The following is a 19194-nucleotide window of genomic DNA, read 5'->3' on the forward strand; positions in this document are numbered from 1 at the left end:
CCCTCTGTGTGTTTCCAAAAGGATAAGGGAAGATGAAGTTTAGGATCACAGTGCAGAGCCATTTTGTTGGTGGCCACAAACTGATTCTAATATGTCTAAAGTGTCACTAAGGTGACATGAGGCGAGGAGGGGTGATCTGCAGCCTGAGCGGCTCTGCACTATAGATGTCATGCCGTAATCACCGCTTCCAGCTGCATGCACTCACCTCAGACCTGCACACTGTCCTGTCAGCGATCACAGTACATATTGCGTGTTATTTAATAAAAGAGTATATGAAAAAAGAAAAAAGTGGGGACGAGGGAAAATGAAAATCACGAAGCAGATGGTGTGCGAACCCAGAAAGTGTAGGTGATAGCACAGGGGCCAAACCTCTACACTAAACAGGAATATGGTTACAGTGGATTTGTACTTGGGGAAAGTGAACATAAATAATATGTGGAACAGGCACAAGGTGGTGGGATTAAAATACATAGAAAGTGCATATTTCCTAAAATAAATCTCTCTTATGTGTCTTTCTGGGTTCGCACACCATCTGCTTCGTGATTTTCATTTTCCCTCGTCCCCACTTTTTTCTTTTTTCATACACTCTTTTATTAAATAGCACGCAATAATTATTATTTTTATGTTTTTTTATTGATCCTTCACTGATCCACTAATTTTCTCCTTGAGATGTTCATGTTATTTCACGGTAATTCCTTCGGTTCATTTGTGATGATTCACTGTGTGCTCTCTTTTTTTTTTTTAATCTTCTCCATGCGGCTCTGAGTCATATGGGCTGTTCACTTTTCAAATGCATACGTGGCTACTGGTCTTCCTATATATAGGTTCTGTTGCCCCTTTTTTGTAATATGATTTCTTTTCCTGAGGAAGGAGACGGAGATGTCTCTGAAACGCCTAGAATTATGAAATAAAGGAAATCTTTTTCATCTACAGCATCAGTGGTTTTTAGCACAGCATTTAAACCGTTTTTCTCTTTACCTGACCTATATAGCAGATCCAATATGGCAGCCCACAGTGCTTCAGTAAAACTAGAATTAAATAAAAACTAAATAAACAGTGAATTTCATTTTGTATTAAAATATTTGATTTTATAATCAGTATTATTAATACAAAAATAAAAAGCACGACACCTTCCCTTAAAGTTTTGTCTTAAGCATGTGAAATGCTTGATGTGGTTGAGATCTGGTGATTGATTCCTGGCTACTACAGGATATTCCACTTCTTTACCTGAAGAAACTCCTGGGTTGCTTTCACAGTATGGTTTGGGTCATTGTCCATCTGTAATGTGAAGCGGCGTTCAATCAACCTTACTACATTTAATTGAATCTGAGCAGAAAGTATAGCACTGTACACTTCAGAATACATCCGGCTGTTTCTGTCTTCAGTCACATTATCACAAACACTAGTGACCCAGTGCCATTGGGAGCCATGCATGGCCATGCCATAACACTATCTCCACCATGTTTTACAGAGAATGTGGTGTGCTTTGGATCATGAGCTGTTCAAAGTCTTCTGCATACTTTCTTCTTACCATCATTCTGGTACCGGTTGATCTTAGTTTCATCTGTCCAAAGAAAGCTTTTCCAGAACTGGGCTTTTTTTGCAACATTTAATCTGTCCTTTTAATTTTTAAAGAATATTACTCCTTGTGGTGAACCCTCTATATTTGCTCTCAACAAGTTTTCTTTTTAGGCTAGGTTCACACACTGCGTTTTTTTGACGCTGCGTTTTTGTGCGTTTTTTGCGGCACAAAAACGCACCCGCGTCAAAAAAACGCAGCAAAAAAAGTGCGCGTTTTGCCGCGATTTGGTGCGTTTTTGTGCTGCGTTTTGCTGCGTTTTGGCTCACTGCGTCTTTATGCGTTTTTTATCAGTGAACAAAAAAAAAAGGTCTGATGTCATTTCCTTCTTCAATATGTTCTTCATTCTCCACTAGTGTATTTAGGAGAGCAGACAGCTACAGAACTACAAGGCTCAGCATACTCCATCCAATAGTGTATGCAGGAGAGCAGACAGCAGCTGCAGAACTGCAAGTCTCAGCATCCTCCATCCAATAGTGTATGCAGGAGAGCAGACAGCAGCTGTCGAACTACAAGGCTCAGCATCCTCCTTCCAGGACTGTATGCAGGATTTCTTTGCCCCCCCAAACAAAAAAAATGACGTGGGCTTCACCATATTTTTGTATGCTAGCCGGGTACAGCAGGCAGGTACGGGTTGCCCCCAACCCCCAGCTGCCTATTTGTACCCGGCTGGGAACCAAAAATATAGAGAAGCCCTTTTTTTTTTAATTATTTCATGAATTTCATGAAATAATTTAAAAAAAAAATGACGTGAGCTTCGCCTAATTTTTGTGTCCAGCCGGGTACAACTAGGCAGCTGGGGATTGGAATCCATAGTGCAGGGTGCCCAAGCTTTCTGCAGTCATCAGCCACCCCAGAAAATGGCGCTTTCATAGAAGCGCCATCTTCTGGCGCTGTATCCAACTCTTCCAGTTGCCCTGATGCCGGGTGGCTCACTGGGTAATAATGGGGTTAGGGCTAGCTGTATATTATCAGCTGGCCCTAAGCCCGAAATTCATGGTGTCACGCCAATATTAGACATGGCCACCATGAATTTCTAGTAAAGATAAAAAAACCACAACACAGAAAAATATTTTTATTAGAAATAAAACACAACACAATTAGTGACTCCATCTTTATTGAAATAAAGAACCCCCCCTCCGCAGTAATCCTGGGCCAAGGGTCCCGCGCCGTCCAATCCGGATCCAATATCATCTGATCGTTTTTCTGGAAGGCAAAGCGATCAGATGATGTGTCAGGATCAAGGACGTGAATCACATCACACAGCAGCTGATTGTATAAAAGCCGTTTATACAATCAGCAGATGCATCAGTGCAAAAGAAAAAAAAAAAATACTCACTTATGTGCATATTACCGGCAGCTCCTAGAGCGGAGTCTAATCCCGTCCGATCGCTGCAGGAGCTGCCGGTAATCAGGGATGAAGTCTCCTGACGCTTCCGCTGACAGGTTAAGCCGGCCGGCCGCTGGCGTCACCCAGAGACTTACGATCAGCTGATGCGTCAGGTGACTGCATCAGGTGATCCATCGCCAGGTCCTGCATACTGCAGGCATACGTACCCGGGGAGACTGCACACTGCCGGAGCGGCAATACCGTGAGAGGATCTGGGAGCGGGCATGGCACCGGGAGTCTGCAGACAGGTGAGTATGAGTTTTTTTTTTCTACTGTTCACTTTTGATTTCGCAGCTGCCTCCACCTCCCGCCCAGACATGGTGCCGCACAGCAGCTGACATGCACAGGACGGGAGGTGGAGGCAGCGGTGACGGTACCGGGAGGATTCACGCTTCTGTATTTACTGACAGAAGGAATCCTCTTCCTGTACATGTCACTTTACTACCCACCTCCTGCGTTTATAGCTGTGTTTTTGGTCTTAGAAGCACCAAAACGCACCTATTTGCGTTTCTCATTGCGTCTTTCAACATCCCATTGCACTCAATGGATGAAAAGCGCAGTGAAAAACGCGGGAATAATTGACATGCTGCGTTTTTGTGGCACCACAAAAACGCAGCTGGAAAAAAACGCTGTGTGCAGACAGCAAAAATGAAAACTCATAGACTTTGCTGGGGAAGCAAAGTCATGCAGTTTTCTGAGCAAAAACGCACCCGAAAACTGCTTAAAAATGCCGCGAAAAACGCACTGTGTGAACTTACCCTTATGGTAGCCTTAGATCCTGACACACCTACTTCACCCACTGGAGAGTGATCACATGTGTGGATGTTGTGAAGGGGGTTTTCTTCACCATGGAAAGGATCCTGCCATCATCCACCATTGTTAGTGTCCATGGATGGCCAGGCCTTTTTGAGTTCCCAAACTCATCAGTGCGCTTTTTCTTGCAGAATGTACAAAACTGTTCATTTGGCCACTTGTAATATTTCTGCTGTCTCTCTGATGGGTTTCTATTTTGTTTGGGGTTTTTTCAGCCCGTTTCTAATCTGTTTCTCTTCAATTGAGAGCTCCTTTGGCCGTATACTGTAAGTTCACAGCAAGATTCCAAATGCAACTGCCATACATGGAATCAGATCCAGATGTTTTACCTGCTTAATTGATGATGAATTAAAGATGGAGTAGCCCATTCAGCCCATTAAAGAGCTTTTGAGATAATTGTCCAATTGCTTTTGGTCCCTTGAAAAAAAGGCATCTACATATTAAAGCCTTTATTTAAACCATTAATTCCTAAACCAATACTCCAATTAGGATGTGAATACTCTCAAATTAAAAATGAGTCTTCACAATAGACTGTAGGTTTATGTTATGATCGTAGAATCTTTTATTGGGGATACATTATCATGGTGGAGGCATCCATCCTGCCACAGTTTCTGTTAGAACATGATTTGGAGCGGCCACACGTACCATGGACAGTTGTATGCAGTATCCGAATTCTATTGGGAATTTTCAGGGCATGCTCTGTGATTTGTGCAAAGGTCATTGTTCAGGAAAAGAAGTGAGCTGTGACCATTACCTATTGTGTGTAGTGGATCCTGTGTTATATACTATATGTATAGGGTATATGTCTTATCTGTCATTTTTAATCTACTTGTAATGATAATATATCAGATGAACAGAACTCACTGTCCAGCACGACACAGATTTAATAAGAAATCCAAAAAACAATTGTGGAATTGCACTTTTTTTTCAATTTTACTGCATTTGAATTTTTTCTCATTTTCCAGTACAATGTGGAGCATAATGAATGGTGCCATTCAAAAGTGCAACTCATCCCTCAAAAAAACAAGCCCTCATATGGCTATATTGACAGAAAAATAAAAAAAAGACAAAAAAACCCCCAAGACTTATGCCCTTGGAAGAAAAAAAAACTAAAACAAAAACGCTGGGTGACGAAGGGGTTAATCAATGATGGCAAAGTATAAGGCATATCTATTAGGAGTCAGCCTGCACTGCGTGACCCTACACCCCCCCGGGTCCTTTCACTGCAAACACTATATTCTCAGATATAATTATATATGTACACATATATACATGTTTCTGTAGCTTGGTGGCTATGAGGATAGGATACATAAAGCGTATGAGGATACTATGGATGGATACAAGACCTGAATGTCCATTGACTGAGAAACAACTAGTCACCCAATGCTTCAATATCATAAAGAGAAAGCTATTATCACAACTTCAGATAAATCAACTGCACTGCATATCCACACCGCAGTATGCAAAATGCAAGCAGGAACAGCGTACACCGAAAGCCACAACCAAGTAGCGGGAATTGTATACAGGAATATCAGTACAGCGTATGGGCTAAGTTCCCCTACATCCAGGAGGGAGACCCCAGAAAAAGTGGTGGAGAATGAAAGGGCTAAAATCCTGTGGGACTTCAAGATCCAGACAGATAAGCAAGTGGTACCTAACCAACCAGCTATTGTGATAGTAGACAAGGATCAGAAGACAGCAATGATAATAGATATGGCAGTGCCTAATGACAGTAACCTCAGAAAGAAGGAATATATACAGTTAGGTCCAGAAATATTTGGACAGTGACACAATTTTCGCGAGTTGGGCTCTGCATGCCACCACATTGGATTTGAAATGAAATCTCTACAACAGAATTCAAGTGCAGATTGTAACGTTTAATTTGAAGGTTTGAACAAAAATATCTGATAGAAATTGTAGGAATTGTACACATTTCTTTACAAACACTCCACATTTTAGGAGGTCAAAAGTAATTGGACAAATAAACCCAACCCAAACAAAATATTTTTATTTTCAATATTTTGTTGCGAATCCTTTGGAGGCAATCACTGCCTTAAGTCTGGAACCCATGGACATCACCAAACGCTGGGTTTCCTCCTTCTTAATGCTTTGCCAGGCCTTTACAGCCGCAGCCTTCAGGTCTTGCTTGCTTGTGGGTCTTTCCGTCTTAAGTCTGGATTTGAGCAAGTGAAATGCATGCTCAATTGGGTTAAGATCTGGTGATTGACTTGGCCATTGCAGAAGGTTCCACTTCTTTGCACTCATGAACTCCTGGGTAGCTTTGGCTGTCTGCTTGGGGTCATTGTCCATCTGTACTATGAAGCGCCGTCCGATCAACTTTGCGGCATTTGGCTGAATCTGGGCTGAAAGTATATCCCGGTACACTTCAGAATTCATCCGGCTACTCTTGTCTGCTATTATGTCATCAATAAACACAAGTGACCCAGTGCCATTGAAAGCCATGCATGCCCATGCCATCACGTTGCCTCCACCATGTTTTACAGAGGATGTGGTGTGCCTTGGATCATGTGCCGTTCCCTTTCTTCTCCAAACTTTTTTCTTCCCATCATTCTGGTACAGGTTGATCTTTGTCTCATCTGTCCATAGAATACTTTTCCAGAACTGAGCTGGCTTCATGAGGTGTTTTTCAGCAAATTTAACTCTGGCCTGTCTATTTTTGGAATTGATGAATGGTTTGCATCTAGATGTGAACCCTTTGTATTTACTTTCATGGAGTCTTCTCTTTACTGTTGACTTAGAGACAGATACACCTACTTCACTGAGAGTGTTCTGGACTTCAGTTGATGTTGTGAACGGGTTCTTCTTCACCAAAGAAAGTATGCGGCGATCATCCACCACTGTTGTCATCCGTGGACGCCCAGGCCTTTTTGAGTTCCCAAGCTCACCAGTCAATTCCTTTTTCCTCAGAATGTACCCGACTGTTGATTTTGCTACTCCAAGCATGTCTGCTATCTCTCTGATGGATTTTTTCTTTTTTTTCAGCCTCAGGATGTTCTGCTTCACCACAATTGAGAGTTCCTTAGACTGCATGTTGTCTGGTCACAGCAACAGCTTCCAAATGCAAAACCACACACCTGTAATCAACCCCAGACCTTTTAACTACTTCATTGATTACAAGTTAACGAGGGAGATGCCTTCAGAGTTAATTGCAGCCCTTAGAGTCCCTTGTCCAATTACTTTTGGTCCCTTGAAAAAGAGGAGGCTATGCATTACAGAGCTATGATTCCTAAACCCTTTCTCCGATTTGGATGTGTAAACTCTCATATTGCAGCTGGGAGTGTGCATTTTCAGCCCATATTATATATATAATTGTATTTCTGAACATGTTTTTGTAAACAGCTAATATAACAAAACTTGTGTCACTGTCCAAATATTTCTGGACCTAAATGTAAGCTAGAGAAATACCAGGGCCTTAAAGAACAACTGGAGAAGATGTGGAAGGTGAATGTAACAGTAATTCCAGTGGTGATAGGAGCCCTTGGAGCAGTGACCCCTAAGTTGGAAAAACGGCTGCAACAGATTCCAGGAGCAACATTTTTCCCTTGGTTTATCTTTGTCTTATGGCCAGTGTGAACATGAGCTTACAAGCTTCATGCATACCATCTCATACGCCGCCTCACATTTTTGTTTTCATATAGTGTTTTTGTATTCAGTACAAACAGGGTGTGGCCCTCCCTCTTAGTGAGCTGGGCATTTCATTCTGTGCATCCCTTGACTGTGTGTCCTCTTGGGACCCGGTCACTCTCAGCCCTTAGGGCTGCTTTACATGCTACGGGGTCACGGAATTTGTGACGAACATCTGGCCGCGTTAGCGTTGTCGTTGCGTGTTACACCTATGAGCGATTTTGAATTGTTGCAAAAACTTTCAAAATCGCTAATTCGGTGACATGGGGGTCCATTCCCAATTTTTGTTGCAGCTGCAGGTACGTTGTTGTTCGTTGTTCCTGCGGCAGCACACATCGCTATGTGTGACACCGCAGGAACGAGGAACCTCACCTTACCTGCGTCCGCCGAATGAGGAAGGAAGGTGGTGGGCGGGATGTTACGTACCGCTCATCTCCGCCCCTCCGCTTCTATTGGCCGGCTGCTTAGTGACGTCGCGGTGACGCCGAACGCACGTCGCCCTTGAGGGAGGGATTGTTCGTCAGTCACAGCGACGTCGCTGACCAGGTATGTGCGTGTGATGCTGCCGTAGCGATAATGTTCGCTACGGCAGCGATCACCACATATCGGCCGTACGACGGGGGCGGGTGCTATCTCGCTCGACATCACTAGCAATTGCTAGCGATGTCGCAGCGTGTAAAGCGGCCCTTAGTCACATTGAGGCCTATTTTAGATCCATGGTAAGGTTTTAATATTAGAGAGTGTAGGTACTGTCCCAACTGGGTACACCTTGTCGTTGGTGGGATGGCTTTATGCTTTTTTTTTTTATCAAAAACAGTGTTTACTAAGTACCCTATGTTTATATACACTATACTTTTATTTAGTTATAGCAGGATATAGTTTCCCAATTTATCCCTTGGTTTCTCTTTGTCTTATGGCCAGTGTGAACATGAGCTTATAAGCTCCATGTATACCATCTCATACTCCAGGCTCACTTTTTTGTTTTATGTTTCTAATGAAAATATGTACAGTAAATGCACTCAATACTTGGTTATTCCTCCTTTTGCATGATGTACTGCATCAATGCGGCGTGGCATGGAGACGAACAGCCTGTGGCACTGCTGAGGTGTTATGGATGCGCAGGTTGCTTTGATAGCAGCCTTCAGCTCCTCTGTATTGTTGGGTCTGGTGTCTCTCATCTTCCTCTTGACAATACTCCATAGATTCTCTATGAGGTTTAGGTCAGGTGAGTTTGCTGGCCAATCAAGCACAGTGATACTGTGGTTATTAAACTAGGTATTGGTACCAGGGCTGTGGAGTCGGAGTCGTAGTCGGAGTCGGAGCTCATTTTGGTGGAGTCGGTATAAAATGCACCGACTCCAACTCCTAAAATATATAATAAATTGGGGACAGTAGTGCAATGCAGAATGTGCTGAATATTTTACTAAATAATATTTAGTATAATGCTTATATTTAAGTGAAAAATTTATTGTAGTACAATGTGAACATCAGACATTTAATTATTTTTATGATACAATAATCAAGATATTTGGATAGAACATAAAATATTTATTGGAATACAACTTTAGAACACAAAAAACTAATAAATTGTAAATATGTAATACAATATGTTATATATATATATATTACACACACACACACGATATATATGTAATCTACTGTATATTACATAGTGTACTACATATTTACAATTTATTAGTTTTTTGTGTTCTAAAGTTGTATTCCAATAAATATATTTTATGTTCTATCCAAATATCTTGATTATTGTATCATAAAAATTATTAAATGTCTGATGTTCACATACACATGTTCATGTACTACAATAAATTTTTCACGAAACTATAAGCAATATATGTAGGAGTTGGAGTCTGAGTCGGAGCTGGAGTCGGAGTCGATGCAAGAGAAATTGAGGAGTCGGAGGCGGAGTCGAAGGCTTGGCTTACCAACTCCACAGCCCTGATTGGTACTTTTGGCAGTGTGGAGAAGTGCCAAGTTCTTCTGGAAAATTAAATTTCCATCTCCAAAAAGCTTGTTGGCAGAAGGAAGCATGAAGTGCTCTAAAATTTCCTGGTTGATGGCAGTGTTGACTTTGGTCTTGATCAAACACAGTGAACCTACACCAGCAGATGACATGGCTTCCCAAATTATCACTGATTGTGGAAACTTCACACTAGACCTCAAGCAGCTTGGATTATGTGCCTCTCCACTCTTCCTCCAGACTCTGGGACCTTGATTTCCAAATGAAATGCAAAATTTAATTTAATCTGAAAACAATACTTTGGACAACTGAGCCACAGTCCAGTTCTTTTTCTCCTTGGCCCAGGTAAGACATTTCTGGCATTGTCTATTATCCTGGTTGCTTGTGAAACGTTTTCTACCACACTTTTTCCTTCCACTCAACTTTACATTAGTATGCTTAGATACAGCACTCGGTAAACAGCCAGCTTCTTTAGCAATGACCTTTTGTGGCTTACCCTGCTCGTGGAGTGTGTCAATGGCTGCCTGCTGGACATCTGTCAAGTCAGCAATCTTCCCCATGATTGTGTAGTCTACTGAACCAGACTAAGGGACCATTTTAAAACACTTAGGAAACCTTTGCAGGTTTTTTGTAATTATTCTAATTTTCTGAGATATTGACTTTTGTGTTTTCAATGGCTGTAAACCATAATCATCAACTTTAACAGAAATAAACACTTGAAATAGATCACTGTTTGTAATGACTTTAATATATACGTTTCCCTTTTTGTATTGAATTACTAAAATAAATTAACTTTGAGGATATTCTAATTTATTTAAACACACTTGTGTATGTATGTACACGATTTGGAATTTACCTGGATCTGCTCATGTCCCCTTTTGAGTAACTAGGATTGTATATTTTAAAGTATATCAATAAAAATCTATATTTTAAATCATTATTTTGGGATTTGCTGCACCACCTTTTTTTCGCTTGGGTTTTATACCCATGAGACTTGTTGATATGACACTTATATTACCAGTCTATTTCTAACTAAGTGTTCTTGTCTATTCTCTGCAGTAATGCTTAGTTAGAATAATACAAAAGGAGTGATGAGAGTTGGATCATAATTATTAACAAGGCACTCTATAGCTAGACAATGATCCGAGAGGCTCCTTGTATTGTACTAAAAATGAATGAAAGTTACATTCTAAAAGAGAAAAACTTAATTTCCTAATTTAATCCAGAGATCTATGTGCACAGCCAGGAATGGTCTACAAAATTCAGGCTGGACTTTGATTTGGGTTTAATATTGTACTATCTTTGATCCCACCAAGTCAGATGATCTGCAAAAGATTCAGTGCAGTGACAAAGGACCTTGTAACTAGAAGGTCTAAAATAATCAGAGTGCCTGATAATTAAAATGGAAATACCTCAAACTAAATGAGTTTATAGCTGCACTTATTTTTTTGTTTTAAATAGTTTTTATTTAGTTTTCTGCACATACTTGGGGGTATTTCTTACATAGCGAGATCGCTGCTGAGTCACAGGTTTTGTGACGTACCAGTGACCTCATCAGTGATCTTGCTGTGTGTGACACTAAACAGCGACCTGGCCCCTGCTGTGAAATCGCTGATCATTATACACCGTTCTGGTTCATTTTTTGGTCATCGGGCTCCCGCAGGGCAGCACGCAATCGGTGTGTTTGACACCTTACCCAACGACCTCGTTCGCAACTCACATACGCGTGCATCTTTGTTGTTTTCCGCGCCCTCTCTGTTCCGATTGGTGATCGCTACTGCATTTTTATTGGCCGCTTCCATCCTCTATTCTGGCTTGTAGATCGCAGTAAATTTCAGAGGGCTGAATTCACTTGTCCCAGACCGCGTGTAGCAGCAGATCGTAATACAGTCCATTCTGCATCAGGCCAAGGATGAAGAAGGATGGAAGTGCTATTAAGTTGCCTTCTCTAAAGGCAAGGCTGCCCAGTCACAACGCAGTTACGACCACCAATCGGAGCAGAGGGGGCACGGAAAAGGCAATGTAGATGCACGCCTATGTTACTAATCAAGATTTGGATCGTGCTATGTGACAGGGTCCCAGTGACCGCCATATCTTTGCTGCGTCGTTGAGAAGATCTGACTCTTTGACAGCTCACTAGCGACCCTGTAGTGACGTACCAGCGATCCTAACCAGGTCGTATCGTGGTCGGAATCGCTGGTATGTCATTTAGTGTGACTGTATCCTTATTGTCAGAAGTGTGTCGTGCCCTGTTGAGACCTCTGGGGGATCTGGGATCAGAAGGTCACTGCAATTAGTTGATCACATATATGTTTTAAAACCCGTTCATCTTGAATCCTGAGTAGGAGCGTATTTAATTCCATTTGGTGCAAAAGGGGTTAAGGTTTACTTTCTATCCTGCTGAGATTGACTTGTAGCAGGAAGTAGTAATACATCTAAGGGTATGTTCACACGTTGCTTTTTTTTCAGCGCAGAAAAAAACGCACCCTCTGGCAGAGGGGAGAATTGTAAACAATGCTTTTTTGAGAAAAAGGCATCGAAAACGCATGCGTTTTTCATGCTTTTTTCATGCGTTTTTCATGCGTTTTTCATGCGTTTTTTTAGGTGCGTTTTTTAAGACTTGTCAGTGTTAATAAAGTTGGTTGAACACAGACCTTTGGAAAAAAAACCCTGTGATGTCATTTCCTTCTCCACATTCTGTTTGGATAAATGGGAGGGCTTGGAATGGAAGGAGCACCATTTGAATTTTGGAAAAGTTGAAATAAACTTCGCGCACCGTGTCACATTAGCAGAGCCCCTTGGGTACCTATACGTCAGAAACCCCCCACAAGTGACCCCATTTTTGAATCTGCACCCCTCAAGGATTTTATTCAGGAGTATATTAAGCATTTTGAATCCACAGCTACTTCACCCAAAATGTTGCTGTAGCAACAATATTCTCACTTTTAGGCCCGTTTCACACGTCAGTGAAAAACAGTGACGTTTTTCACTGGCGTGTAAAACATGCACATGTCCCTCCGTGTGCCGTGAATCACGGCACACATGGGTTGTCTAAGTGCAATCCGGGCTCCGTTCTCCGTGGCCCGTGATTGCACTTAGAGATTAACTCACCTGTGCGCGCTCCCGCTCTCCATGGTGCTGATCGCTCACGCGGTGCAGCATAGGGCCGGCGCTGACCCCCGCAGCAGCTGCTTCCGGGTCGGCTGTGTCGCACATCATGAATATGCGCGACAATAATGAGCCGGCTCAGAAGCAGCAGGGAGAACGGGCTGCAGAGGACATCGCTGGACGCCGGGTGAGTAAAAATGATTTTTATTTTACAAGCACTTTTTTTCTGGCACGTGTTTCACGGACCACACCACTGCGTGGTCCGTGGAACATCAGTGATGCCAGAAAAAAATGGACATGTCTCCGTGCGGCTATCACGCACACGCGGGTACGCCGCACGGAGATACGTGCAGTGAAAAATCACTGATGTGTGAGCAGACCCATTCATTAGAATGGGTCTGCGTATGTCAGTGATTCTGGTACGTTTAAAAAAAAGCACAAACGTACCAGAATCACTGACGTGTGAAACAGGCCTAAGGCTATGTGGCCATGATCCAGCGACATGGCGTCCAGTACACAGTGTCAGCCTCCTGCAGAGATGTGAGTGTTGTCCACGGGAGAACGCAGCTGGCCATGCCCACGATTTGGGTTCAGGCTGCTGTGGAGCTCTATGCTACCTGCAGAGAACACTCTCGTCTCCGCAGCATAAATTGACATGCTGAGGCTCGGGAAGCTGCGCCACCGGTCGGTTTATGCTGCGGAGAAAAGAAGCACAGTGGGCATGAGATTTCTAAAAATCCTTCCACTGTGCTTCTACTGCACAACGCAGCGTCATGGACGCAGGGAAAACAATCTGCGCCCAAAACGCTGCAAACCCCGATTGTGGGCACACAGCCTAAAAAGCGTCAATGGAGGTCAAATATATATACAACGTCCCACCCCCCCTGCATATTCTAAGCTGGCACCTTTAGTACCTTTCATGTGGCACTAAAGGGTGCCTAGCCTAGTTTTTATCACAAAAACAAAAAAAAAAAAATGGCGTGAGGTCCCCCCTATTTTTGATAGCCAGTCAGGGTAAAGCAGACAGCTGTAGCCTGCAAACCACAGCTGGCAGCTTCATCTTGTCTGGTGATCAATTTGGAGGGCTCCCCAGGTTTTTTTTTTTTATTTATAAATAAAAATAATAAAAAAAAATAACATGGGGTCCCCCCAAATTAGATCACCAGCCAAGGTGAAGCTGACAGCTGGGGTCTGGTATTCTCAGGGTGGGAAGAGCCATGGTTATTGGACTCTTCCCAGCCTAAAAATAGCAGGCCACAGCCGCCCCAGAAGTGGCGCATCCATTAGATGCGCCAATCCTGGCGCTTCGCCCCAACTCATCCCGCGCCCTGGTGCGTTGGCTAACGGGGTAATAAATGGGGTTGATACCAGATGTGTAATGTCACCTGGCATCAAGCCCAGCAATTAGTGATGTCACGGCGTCTATCAGACACCCGACATAACTAATTGACAGTAAACAAAAGCAAAAAAAGACAACAAAAAATTTTTTATTAGAAAAAACACTCCCCAAATCATTCCCTTGTTCTCCAATTTAATAAAAAAAATGGGTCCGCAGAAATCCATTTGGATGTCCCACGTCGGCTCTGGACCTTCTAGAATATGGGGGACATGTTCAGGGAACGTATCCCCCATTTTCTAGGAGGGCAGACCCTCCATTTGAGGAGAGTGGGTGCAAAAATCTGCACCCACTCTCCCCGGGTCACAGCTGCAGAGTGCCGAGCAGCCAGCACAGCTCACACTGAACACTGTGCTGGCTGTCAGCTGCTCTGCACATGTGACCGCACTGACCGGCGTCTGCTGTGAAGGAGGAGGGGGCCGCGGGGGATCAGCGCTGCGACCGGACAGGTATGTATGACACCGGGGGGAATTGGGGTGAACGGGCAGGGCCTGGGGGGCATTTTTCTGTCGCATGTGTTATTGCACATGCGACAGAAATCATAGGAGCAGGGCGGCCGATGCGCTACTGTGCGCGCGGCCATGTTGGATTTTCGGGAGGGGGGTCGGGGGTCGGGGCGGGCACTTTGGCGACACCGGGGGCTTTGCCAGGAAGTGAGGTCAACAGGAAACCTCTTGACCTCACTTCCAGGTAAATGCCTGCGTTCTGGCGTGCCGACAAAGGCCGCGGACCGCAACAAAAAAGCAGGTCCATGCGCTGTAGCTGCGTTCTGACCCCACATCATTGATTTCAATGGGGGAGAGAACGCAGCCACAACGCACAAAAGAAGTGACATGCTGCTTTTCTTTCCGCACCGATTTTTGGCATCCAAAACGCTGCGGAAAGAAACGCAGCGTGTGCACTGATTTTTCAGCTTTCCAATACACTTTGCTGGGAAAGCTGAACGCATGCAATTTGCCACTGAAACGCTGCGGTTCAAAACGCAGCGTTTCCGCGGTAAAAAACGCAACGTGTGCACACAGCCTACAGTAGAGCACTTCCATACTGGCGTAAACAATAATGCAGAAGTTATTTTCTTGTGGACTCGCAAAAAGTGAATATAATGCACAGCAATCTAAAAATGACTTTTCTATACATGTTCAATCTTCTGTTACTTTTTTAACCGCTTCAGAGTTTGCAAACTATGAAGTGGTTAAAGGAATCAGCAAGTGCATTCTTCAGTTGGCTTCCGCTAGCAAGATACTCACTAGTTATAGTTTCATCTATAGAAAAACTACAGTAGAATTGCCCGCAAAGCCGCTTCAGAAAAAAAGACCACTGTTGTTTCTTGAAGCAGCTTAGCAAAGGAAATCCTCAGTGGCACCTCCAATGTCTTAAAGACGTCGTTTGCACATACCCATATAGTAAGGGCTCAAAGCAGGTTATGAGTGCTGCATTTCAAAAGTGCAATATGACTTTGATATTAACCACTTTCTGGTCTTAATCAAATGAAGAAACACTCAGAATAATTTTCAATGTATGAAACCTGTTACAATGAAATGACAGCCACAACATATCCATCGGATCAACTAAATCAGCAATTTTCTTTATTTACATCGAGCATTAAGATTAAGTTTTGTTTAAACACGGATCATTAAATTGACAAAACAGAAATACACGACAGTACCATGTAAAAATCCTTATAAAGGCCATCTATAAAGCTAAACACATATCACACTGAAAATTTGGCCACTTGATGAATGGTCTTGGTTTCCGGGAACACATCACATGTGTGTTTTGGTTTTGTTTCCTTTTTCCCATTCTTCTATATATTAGTTTAGTTTGTGGTCATGTCCATTTCACTCCCAGCATGCTGGGCTAAGTGTGGAAAGAGAAAACTAAGTCGCTGACCACATTTATTAGTGATTCATCTTTACAGTTATCTTCCCAAGGGTGATGAGGTAAAATCAGCAAAATGTTAGCACCAAATAAAAATAAAGAAACATAAAAGTCTAAACACTGATTCAATTTCAAAGGAGAATATCTCAGTGCAGACACTAGGGTCGTCACACACCTAATTGTTATGGCTCTGCAAAAAAAAGGCTTTTAGGTTGGGAATAATAAAAGAAGGGAAAAAAAACAACATAAAGTAGGTTGTATTAAGAGAGCCGGACTGTAGGAATGTAAAAACAAATGAAAAAGAACAGAAGAACTTCAGATGTGGACAGGCTGAACAAAATGCCATCGCCTTCCAAAGCCTCAGTCAAGTCCTCTGGGCTTCACATAACCGGCCAGGGTCAGACCAATAACAAACCACAAAGGACCTTTGCATGCAACACTGTTGTAACAAGACAAAGCAAGATTGTGTGTGTTTAATGTGTATCAATTACAAACAATAACAAATGAAAGCAATCTCCCTAATGAGGGACACTTCATCACCCTTACATGTTAAGAACAAATTCCAGAGGTTGGAGACTGAAAAGCAAACAGTGCAACTTCCTTCTGTGAAAGACAGACGCAGCAGCCAGTGAGCTCCAGCTCTGTGGCCACTTAGCGGTGCTAATTCCCATTAAAAAGACTATAAATACAGAGTGCAGGTTTATATACAATAAAATACGAGAATGTAAACCAGGGACCTTGCAGTCCTCCAAATGAATATGAAACCATTCTGTGTTAGCTTAACCCATTCATAACCTTCCATGGTGGTGGGCAGAAGCCACAAGGTCAAAGACAGGTGACAAGTAGTTATGCAGATGGTAATGGTAGAACATGGTGAACGTTGTCAGCCATGTTGTTTCTTTCTACAGAATACCTAAGATAAGTGAATACACTTATTTCTACCAACCACCAGCAGAATAGAATGGAACAAGTGAGTTGGCAGCGATGCCTACAACCTATTGAGAACTGAGATTGCCCGAGACCGGTTAAGGAAACGTTTCAAGGAAGATGGTTTATCACACCTTGAAAGTGCACATAGTTGTTCATAATCATTTGAGAGACTGAAATTCCATGAGATGCACTATAATTAACAGGGTTTTCCAATTTAAGAAGAAAAGTCTGCAGTCGGTCTATGTAGCTGAAAACTTACAACTTGTAACAGTGTGCGAATTGCAATTTCCCTGTATGCCCCAGGCGAGTTGACTGTCCACATAACTGCAAGTAAGCAATCTGCACACTTGAGGTTAAATGCAGACTCATTCAGCTTCACTGAATAGAAGACGACTAAAAGAAGCTGGATGAAACTAGATGGCACGTGACCACAAATATGGAATAAGTGCAGTCACGTGACTGCCCGCATGCAGTGTACATACAAGGAAATGGCATACTGTCAAGATCTGACAGCATGCAGCCACAAAGTGACTGCAGACTTTTTCTTTTTAGACTGGAAAACCTCTTTAAAATAACATGAAATACTTGACATCAGACACCCTGCTGCTGTTGCGTAGAGCTGAAATCACTGCAGTTCTGTTCTTCGTTCCGGGCTCGCTCTTCTCTCGCGATTCTCTTTGTCAGGCCACTAAAATACTTCTCACGGAAGGTGTTGTGACCTTGATACAGTAAATACTGCGCATCCTCCAAATGTGCATATTGGTCCTTACCCTGTTAAATAATAAAACATGTTTTAATAAAACATTAGAAGACTACTTTACATGCTACGACATCGCTGGCGATCTCATTAGCGATGTGAAATTCTAGATCGCAAGTGTGATCTTTTGAGAGCGCACATAGGTTAGTTTACGCATGTGCGATCTTGAAAGATCGCACTTGCGATCTAGAATTTCACATCGCTAATGAGATCGCTAGCGATGTCGTAGCATGTAAAGTACCCTTAAGAAAAGAGCACAAATAGGGTCTTACCAGATTAAAAAAGGTGGTGAATACAGAATACCACTCACCCAGTAGGGTTGTGAAAGTGACAAAAAGATGATGTGTCGCTTAAAAGATGATGGTGGCTACCGCAGCCCCACGTGGGTTACTATTCGGTGCTGGAGAGAAGACGCGGGTTTAACACTGCGCTACCGCCAATAAGAAAGATTGTTGATTAATAATAAATTCTTTTATTCCATAGGTCAATGTGTTTCAGGGATCCGGTCCCCTTCTTCAGGACCAAACAAAAATCAACAATATGTGACATATTGTTGATTCTTGTTTGGTCCTGAAGAAGGGGACTCGATCCCTGAAGCGTGTTGACCTATGGAATAAAAGAATTTATCATTAATCAACAATCGTTCTTATTGGCGGTAGCGTGGCGTTAACCCCGCTTCTTCTCTCCGGCACCGAATATTAACAAATAAAACAGAAAATGCCTTATTAATCCACTTTAAACACATTTCACCCCAAAATTGGTGTACTGTGAGAGTTTTTTTTTTTTTTTCATTCAGCCATTTCAGAGTATAGCTGCCCATACACATTGGAATAACAACAGCCAGAGGCTATCTATGTATAGGGAAGGCAGATGTCTGGGGAAAAGAATGTTGGATTTCTACTGTTCCCATCTTTGTCCTCACAGGAGAATGCTTACTCCCTAACCAGATCAACATACTGCTTGTAATGCTATGACCTCTCTGGCACCATGAGTGCACAATAAAATCTACAAGTCAACAGCTGGGTAGCCACATTCAGGAGGCTTGAGACCAAACATGTGACTTCTAAACAAATAGTTGGGCAACACAGTTGTAAAACGTTTTGTAAGAAACTAATGTACTAGTAATAACCAAGCACTACTGTGCTTGGTCCTCGTAATGAACAGTTGATGTTCGGATGTGCGCGACTCGAGCAACCAAGTATAATGGAAGTCAATGAGGAACTCCAGCATTTTTCTGAAAGATTTCCCAGAAAAATGCTTGAGTTCACATTAACTTCCATTTCACTCGGGTATTTGAGTCACGCCCATCTAACTGCTCATTACGAGGACCAAGCATCGGGGCATGGTAATGCTCACTCATCACTAGAATGTACCTGAATCTATTTTTTTACACTATATATTACAGGCACAATACATATCTGTTTTATACAGTGTGTCCACCCATATCCTGTCCACCGCCATTAACTTGAGAATGGCGGCAGCTATAGGCATACAAGTGGTGTCTAGGTATAGTAAAGTAGCCATTCGCTACGCAATGAAACCACCTATAGCGACACCAGGTGGAAAATAACGGAGTTCGCATTTACAAAGTTGTAAGGCATCATCAATTCAATACGAATCGACACCTTGCATACAGAAATGCTATGATTAGAATGTGTAAAACTCACAAGACTGCGGACGTGAAGCGATACCTCATGGAGACCTTCCTACAAGTCAATGG

At 42.7% G+C, this 19194-nt stretch overlaps 1 protein-coding gene across 1 annotated transcript in view; it reads right to left on the minus strand.

Annotated features, from left to right (window-relative positions):
• Window positions 1-15468: 15468 nt before the first annotated feature.
• The window catches only part of TRMT11 (tRNA methyltransferase 11), a 155280-nt gene continuing 151554 nt past the window's right edge, over window positions 15469-19194 (minus strand). Inside the window, exon 13 of the mRNA XM_075339935.1 lies at window positions 15469-17488. Within this exon, the coding sequence (XP_075196050.1) occupies window positions 17309-17488 (180 nt within the window). The 3' untranslated portion in view covers window positions 15469-17308. The remainder of the gene's footprint in view (window positions 17489-19194) is intronic.

The sequence above is a fragment of the Anomaloglossus baeobatrachus genome, chromosome 3, assembly GCF_048569485.1.
Source record: "Anomaloglossus baeobatrachus isolate aAnoBae1 chromosome 3, aAnoBae1.hap1, whole genome shotgun sequence".
Taxonomy (NCBI): Eukaryota; Metazoa; Chordata; class Amphibia; order Anura; family Aromobatidae; genus Anomaloglossus; species Anomaloglossus baeobatrachus.